The following is an 8460-nucleotide window of genomic DNA, read 5'->3' as shown; positions in this document are numbered from 1 at the left end:
AACATGATACCGAATAAGAAGAAAGATTTAACTCCATATGAGTTATGGACAAGAATTAAACCACCATATAAATACTTGCGAGTGTGGGGGTGCCTAGCCAAGGTAGTGGTGACTCTACCAAAACGCCTACTAATAGGACCCAAAACCGTGGATTGTGTATTTATAGGATATACCCTTCCCGGTGGTGCATATCGATTTCTTGTGCATGATTCCAAGAATCTCGGAATAAACAATGGCACTATAATAGAATCAAAGGATGCATCATGGTTTGAATATAAGTTCCCATGTTTGGATAAAGGAAAACCGAGCTATTCTAGACCGGTTGAGGAAAGTATTCAAAACGAGAGTACTGGAGATGAACCTCGGGAACAATCTGAGACAGAGGAGGTTGAAATCAGAAAAAATAAACGGCAAAGGACTAAAAAATCCTTCGGCTCTGATTTCCTTACCTACATGGTAGAATAGGAACCTCAAACGTATCAACAAGCGGTGAACTCCACTGAAGGACCTTAGTGGAGGGAGGCCATCAAATGTGAGATAGATTCTATCTTACAAAGTCATACTTGGGAACTAGTGGATCTTCCTCAATGGTGTAAACCACTAGGATATCGATGGATCTTCAAGAAGAAGATGAAACCTGATGGCATCATCGATAAGTATAAGGCAAGGTTGGTGATCAAAGGATATATACAACGAGAAGGTTTAGACTACTTTGATACATATTCGCCGGTTACGCGAATAACATCTATAAGGTTGGTGCTTGCCATTGCCGCCATTAGAAACTTGGAAGTTCACCAAATGGATGTAAAAACAGCTTTCTTGAATGGAAATCTAGAGGAAGAGATTTACATGGAACAACCCGAAGGCTTCATAGCCGTTGGGCAAGAAAAGAAAGTATGTAAACTTGTGAAATCCTTGTATGGATTGAAACAAGCTCCTAAACAATGGCACCAAAAGTTTGATCATGTCATGCTTGATGCTGGGTTTAAAATCAACGAATGTGACAAATGTGTGTACTTAAAGGACACATCCGATGGATATGTCATTTTGTGTTTATACGTAGATGATATGCTCATTGCTGGAAGTGATGACAAAATCATAATGTCCACTAAGAACATGTTAAAAGCAAGATTTGACATGAAGGACATGGGTTTTGCGGATGTGATTTTGGGAGTTAAAATCACACGAACCCAAGATAGACTTGTTTTAAGTCAATCCCATTACGTGAGCAAAATTCTTGAGAAGTTTAATGCAAATGACTCTAATGTAGCTAAACTCCCATTGACACGAGTCAACATCTAGCTAAGAATAGAGGTGAACCCGTTAACCAGTTGGAATACTCAAGAATTATTGGCAGTTTGATGTATCTTATGAGTTGACTAGACCCGACTTAGCATATGCTGTGAGCAAGCTAAGTAGATACACAAGCAACCCAAGTTCAAGTCATTGGAACTGTGTTATTCGGTTGCTTCGGTACCTAAGATACACTAGAGAATACGGGTTACATTATAACAGATATCCTTCAGTTGTCGAAGGACACTGAGATGCAAATTGGATATCTGACACGAATGATTCCAGAGCAACAAGTGGGTATGTATTCACACTTGGAGGTGCTGCTATATCGTGGAAATCGTCTAAACAAACGGTTATAGCTAGATCCACGATGGAATCAGAATTCATCGCCTTAGATAAAGCGTGCGAAGAGGCATAATGGTTACATCAATTTGTTGAGGATATACCAAGATGGCCTAAGCCGGCATCGGCCATCTGTATACATTGTGATAGCCAATCGGCAATTGGTAGAGCTCATAGCACAATGTATAATGGTAAGAATAGACATATTAGACGTAGACATAATACGGTACGACAACTAATATCTACTGGAATTGTCACTGTTGACTACGTGAAGTCAAAGGATAATATTGCGGATCCGCTAACAAAAGGCCTAAGTAGAGAGTTAGTTCGGAAGTCGTCCATGGGAATGGGACTGAAGCCCTTGAAAAATTAAAGTTCATGCGAAGGAAACCTAACTTAACAGACTGGAGATCCCAAGAGTTGAGTTCAATAGGAAAACCTACTTGTATGAATTAGTGCGGTCACTGTGGGGGGGTAACCCTACAATTTTAAGAGGGAGTTTACCATGTAGCAAGGTAACCTTCCTAGTCCATTCCTAAAAGTGACAAGTATGAGGCTAAGCATATGGCTTTTAATGATTCGACCAAGGTAGTCATACATGGTGAATCACCTATGTGAGAGAGAAGTGGGGTCGCTTCGAATGGTGTTGTTGGGCACAATACTTAATAGCTTTTGCAGAACCAGGCGCATGTTCATGACCATAACGAACATAACTATGAGGACTTGACTTTGTCAGGGAGAGTCTTGTGTGAAGTGTATTGTCGTCTACACAAACGACAGACGAGTTCAAAGACATCACCGTCTACTCAGAGCCAGTGGGCTAAGTATGCTTCATAAGCAAATGTTCAAAGGATAACACCTACCTATTGTATGCAAGATTCAACTGCTGAAATCTAATCGAAATAATGTTGTTTCGACCTCCATTCATGTGGGGGATTGTTGGAACTTTTAAGTAAAGTGTGTGAATGAAGTCTCAATTAAAACCCGTGCCCGCGTGAGGGAAATTCTGAATTCGTTTGAGATTCATTTCATAAACTGAAATTGTTGGTCAATTTTGTTAATAATCATTATGATGATAATGATTATTTTCGGTTTCAACGCTACACTAATGACCATTATAATAATAATAATAATAATAATAATAATAATAATAATAATAATAATGGTTATTAATTTCGATTTTGTAATGCACTAATGGCCATTATTGGTCATTATCATTATTGATTATGATTCTATGGTTATATAAACGGACCATCTCTTGAGTTGACACACAACCGAAAACACACCAACATACACACTTCTTCTTCTTCCTCTTTGTTACAACAACATTGTTACGGTTTTCGTTTCGGGCAAGTGATAAAGTCCGGCAGTACTACGCTTCTGCTTCGAACCGGAGTACCCTGGGAACAGACCGCGAATCTGTTTAAGGGAATTGTGTCAAACACAAGCCCGGTTCACCGTTTACTGTTTCGTTTATTTTCGTTTAATATTCTGGAATTTATAATACAAGATTTCCAACAGTTCACAATCAAGCATTAGATGTATTTAACTTTTTTTCTAAACAGGAGAGAATATTTTGTTAAAATAACTTTAGCAAGAAGCTAGAAATTCATAACCAAAACGTCTTACAATTTAACGAGTTAAAAGCACACTATGAATGTTGAAATTACACCAATCTTTCCAAGTCAGTTAAGAAAGTTTTGCTCTGTTTTTACCCGAAAGGAAACCAAACATCTTGATGCCTTTAATGATCTTGGAGATAGTATGTGTAACGTGGTTGAAATTTGTATCATTTCTCGCTTGCCATAGAAACCATCATGTGTCATGAAATTCCCTTGTATCGCTTGTGTGACGCCTTTGGTAGTAACTAAGAAGATGTTTGGATGTCCAACACCAAACTACCTATAATGGAAAGTATGTCACACCAACTACTTATCTTATTAACCCATACTCAATGAAAAGGTGCAACTCGCTAATAGGTTATTCGTCGTTTCCTTTGTTTGCCATAAAAAGTGTATGCTAGAACGATGATGTTTAATACCTTTTCCGACAAGCCTTCTAATATGAGTGATTCGTGTAAAATCGCTCTCCAACAAAACAACTTGACCTTCAATAGCAATAGCATCTAGTTTGTCCATCATGACTGTATATTATCATCGATTCCCTTATTCAATGCGTGAATCATAAAGTCACCCGAGTCATCCCCATATAAAATCTACTTATCGGCTCTGCATGAGATGATGACTAAACAAAGAAGTCTTTTGCATTGCTGAAGCTCACTGAAATTCATTGTTATATCTTGATTCTTTTAAGATAAACACTTTTAATAATTTACAAGTGACAAAAACCGGAGTGTTTTAATATTAATATTATTATTTATTGACATAATAATAGTAATATTTATTAATAAGAATTCTAACAATTAAATATTTTTTTTTTTAAATAGAATCATCAATTTTATATAATTTACTATAAAACGATTACAATAAAGTGGCAGGCAATTCATAATTTACAATATAATTTACTTCATAATTTACTATATAATTTAAGAATTCTAAGCCTTAAATTATGTGAAATCCGTGTTATTGCTCACATGCGAAGAGGAGTTAAAGCAGAACGAACAGCAGGGAGACAAAGAGATGACATCGTCATTGATGGTTGGATTGAGAGAAAAGGTGTGTGTAAAACAAAACAAAACAAAGGTGGGGTGTTTATGAAGAATGGGAATTTTCAGACGAAAAAATGAATTTGGATATTAACCAACGGACCGACATACATGTTAATAGACATGTGTTTGTGTGTGTAAAATAAAACGTAACATTCAACTTTTGACGTTTTTAAGTATAATGAAACCATACAATACACATATAATATTGAAAAGAAATAAAAACTAATAACGATTAACCCTGACTAACATCATAAACAAATACTAACTAGATGATAAACAACAATTGGAGCACATTAACAACATTACAACGAAATTTCAAAGCAAAATAAACCCGCACAAATGAAATAACATTTAAAAACAAAATTAACAAGTGCTAAATCAACACAAAACTATGACATGAAACCACACCTTACGCCGCCACCGGCGTTTGCTCCGGCGACCAAAACACAGAGAGAGTGTACATTTAGCCTTAGCCGCCGCTGGTGATTGCTCCGATGAGTGTAATCCGATGTAATGAAGTTAACAAAATTGTATATTTGAAGGATTCGTTTACGTTAAAAATTCATGAGAAATCACATCTTAAAATGTTATTATATCGTTCCACTAAAAAGTATTAAAATGACATTCACAAATTACAAACTTCAATATTATTTGCCAACGTCACAAATTCAAAATTCGAAAAAATTACCGTTAATCCGCCTCCTTATAAAAACCCACCCATTCCCATTTCATCATTTCATTCTCATTCCAAACCCTAACTGATTTCGCACAAATGGAGTCCACCAAGACAGCAATGGAGTGTTTCGAGAAGCTCGAGAAGGTCGGCGAAGGCACTTACGGCAAAGTCTACAAGGCCAGAGACCGCGCCACAGGCAAAATCGTTGCTCTTAAGAAAACAAAACTTCACGAAGACGACGAAGGCGTTCCGCCTACGACGCTTCGAGAGATCTCCATCTTACGAATGCTCTCCCGTGATCCTCATGTCGTTAAGTATGTATTCGATCTCGTGTTTTTTATACTTATATTTCATGATTCATTATTGATAGATTGATTTATGGTTCAATTTGTTAATATACAGATTAATTCATTGTATATTTGTTATCATTATTCAAATTGTTATCAGATTTAGGGTTTATACTAGTAATTTTGTTAATATACACATTTAAACTAGTGATTTAGGGTTTAACAGTGTTAATCATGTTTAATTTAATTGAAATAATGATTGATTAATTGTGGATTTTACTGATACTAATGATATTAAACATGCTGGGATGTGAAGACAGATTTAGGATTTAAATGTGCTAATTATGTTTTTAATTAAAATGATAATGATTAATTGTGGATTTGAATGATAATAATGACATTAAGATGGTTGTGAAGACAGATTTAGGGTTTAAATGTGCTAATTATGTTTAATTGAAATGATAATGATTAATTGTGAATATGAATGATAATAATGACATTAAACATGCTGATGTATGTGTAAACAGATTTAGGGTTTAAACTTTAAACTAGTGATTTTATCTTTTTGATTAAATTGATGAAGCTAGTTTTGGGGTTTAATTGAAATATAATGATGATTAATAATTTTGGATTTGACTGATAATAACAACATCAAACAGGCTGATGGATGTGAAACAAGGAATCAACAAGAATGGAAATACAATGTTGTACCTGGTGTTTGAGTATATGGAAACCGATTTGAAGAAATTTATCCGATCGTATCGTCAAACTGGTGAAAACATTCCACCCAAAGTCGTCAAGGTACAATTGTTAACAAATTTGTTCTTCTTTCTGCAATTGATATACACCGGTTACATAGTTTAGAACTGTTTCTGGTATTTGATGCAGAGCTTGATGTACCAGCTTTGTCAAGGTGTTGCTTTCTGTCATTCTCATGGTATACTGCACAGGGATCTTAAACCGCATAATCTTTTAATGGACCGAAAGACATTGGCGCTTAAAATAGCCGATCTTGGACTATCTCGAGCTTATAAAGTACCAGTCCCGAAGTATACTCATGAGGTATAAGTGTCTAAAGTTATAACTGTATAATGTGTTATAAAACCATATAGCTTTCATATCTTGTTAGTTGACAGTTAATTGTAAATTCAACCACTGAAGTTTATTGCAAATTCAATCACTGCAGATTTTGACCCTTTGGTACAGGGCTCCCGAGGTCCTTTTGGGGTCCACCCATTATTCAACAGCGGTTGATATGTGGTCTGTCGGTTGCATATTTGGTGCGTGTGTCTTCATCCTCTTGGTTTGACTAGATAGAGATTGTTGATAATATTAGCAGGCCTGTAGACGAGCAAACTAACATGAACGGAGCATGTTTGTGTTCATTCGTTAACCGAACAAACGACCGGTTTCGTGTTCATTCGTTTAAGAAAATGAATGTGTTCATGTTCGTGTATTACCAATATAAACACGAATAGTTCACGAACGAACATAGCCGAGCTAAAATGAATTAAAAAAAGTAAATCTAGACTAAAAAGTTATTAAAACTAGACTAAAAAAGCACTGGGCTTAAAAATTTAACAATATATTAACGAGTGCAAATGAATGAACTTAAACAAACATAAATGAACAAATGAGACATGTTTTCATGCTCATTCGTGCATTTAATAAACACGCATAAACGAACTTCTCGTGGAATGGTTCATGAACGGTTCAATGAACGTTCGGTTCAATTACATGCCTAAATATTACTTGTACTTGGACCTTATCCAGTGGTTTGCTCTTTGAATTTGTAGCTGAACTAGTCATGAAAACCGCCATTTTTGCTGGAGATTCTGAACTGCAACAATTGCTGCACATTTTCAGGTTGGTTAATTATAATGGGAAATCATATCTCGTTGATTAAATTTATGTAAACATAAGTTTTTGATAATTTGATTATTATTCTTTGTGCATTCAGGTTATTGGGTACTCCCAATGAGGAAATCTGGCCCGGTGTGAGCAAGCTCAAGGACTGGCACGAGTATCCACAATGGAAACCGAAGCCCGTTGCAACTTCGGTACCAAATCTTGATGCAAATGGTCTTGATCTTCTTTCGGTAAGTAATAATAATTTTAATTGGATTAAATTTTTAAAATTATTTGAACTTGTAATATATGAACGTTCTGATGGTTATTACGTTTTTATGCAGAAAATGTTCGAGTATGAACCATTAAAAAGGATTTCAGCTAAGAAAGCAATGGAGCATCCATACTTTGACGATCTTGACAAGAGTCATCTATGAAGTATCTCATTATTGTTGCTTGTCTCGAGCAAAATCGTGCCTGTGTTCTAATCTTTGAATGTAACTTCTAATTGCTGGTTTTATTATGTTGAGAATTCTTGAAAAGTACTAATTTGAAAGTGATTCACTGATTTGTGTTACTTAGGTTGTATTCTGCATTTTTAATTTAATTTAAATTTATTTTATTTTAGCAACCTGAGTCGAGTTTGAAACGAATTTGCACGAGTACTATTATCAACCTGGACTTGATGATCTTGGTTCCTTCGGTCCGGCCTAGTGTTAGAGAGTGTATAAAGCATTAAATGGAGAAGGTAAAACACAAAAGGGCTGCATGGCCCTAAGTCGCGCCCCATGCATCTCATCTACCCAAGTTTAATTCTTCTGGGTGGCGGTTTTCTTTTTCTTTTTTCTTTGTCTTCAATCTTTTCTTACGCACGAACATTTTATTTTTCTTCTATAGTTTAGCAATCACATTGTATCAACGTTTCAAAATGTACATAACTAGTTTTAAACGCTTCAATTTCCTGTAACTTTGTCTTAAATTAAACAAATGAAAAATCAGGTTTAAACTTATTGGTTTAATGGGAACCCATTGACTAATGGCTTCCTTAGGAAAGTCATGGGTTTGAGTCTCTGGCCTAGAGCAATTTGCTCCAGGTTGAACACGAAAGTTTTCAACAATTATGTGTTTCTTCCTGCGTGAATGGATCAGGCCACCACGTTCTGTTTATCATGCGTAAAAATTATCTCGGATGCCCGAACCTTTGTCATTAAAAAAAGACATTTTCCAAAATTATCAAATGCATTTTTCATTACAGGTCTCAAATCACAACCATTCACAGGTAGTGTTGCAAAAATCCTGATTAATCACCCCACTGATTAATTTTGAACTAGTCGGTCAATTAATCA

General features: G+C 35.6%; 1 protein-coding gene across 1 annotated transcript; it reads left to right on the top strand.

Moving 5' to 3' along the window:
• Positions 1 to 4919: 4919 nt before the first annotated feature.
• LOC143566288 (cyclin-dependent kinase B2-2-like) lies at positions 4920 to 7670 on the top strand. Its single transcript, XM_077053030.1, has 7 exons — positions 4920 to 5293; positions 5926 to 6067; positions 6155 to 6328; positions 6453 to 6546; positions 7063 to 7132; positions 7227 to 7365; positions 7459 to 7670. The coding sequence occupies exons 1-7, from the start codon at positions 5076 to 5078 to the stop codon at positions 7549 to 7551; spliced, it is 930 nt and encodes a 309-aa protein (XP_076909145.1). The 5' UTR covers positions 4920 to 5075; the 3' UTR covers positions 7552 to 7670.
• The last annotated feature ends 790 nt before the right edge of the window (positions 7671 to 8460 follow it).

Source organism: Bidens hawaiensis, unplaced genomic scaffold (genome assembly GCF_021521415.1).
Source record: "Bidens hawaiensis isolate Kalapana, Puna unplaced genomic scaffold, B.hawaiensis_p1.1 tig00022871_1, whole genome shotgun sequence".
NCBI classification, from domain to species: domain Eukaryota; kingdom Viridiplantae; phylum Streptophyta; class Magnoliopsida; order Asterales; family Asteraceae; genus Bidens; species Bidens hawaiensis.
The sequence above is the reverse complement of the archived record's forward strand: the minus strand, read 5'-3'. Positions and strand labels throughout refer to the sequence as shown.

What these genes read in the sequence shown, in the direction of transcription:
- LOC143566288 (XM_077053030.1), top strand. Translation starts at nt 5,076, where the DNA reads ATGGAGTCCACCAAGACAGCAATGGAGTGTTTCGAGAAGCTCGAGAAG. An exon ending in TCCCGAAGTATACTCATGAG is followed by an intron (nt 6,329 to 6,452) that starts GTATAAGTGTCT and finishes CAATCACTGCAG; the next exon opens with ATTTTGACCCTTTGGTACAG. An exon ending in CAATTGCTGCACATTTTCAG is followed by an intron (nt 7,133 to 7,226) that starts GTTGGTTAATTA and finishes TTGTGCATTCAG; the next exon opens with GTTATTGGGTACTCCCAATG.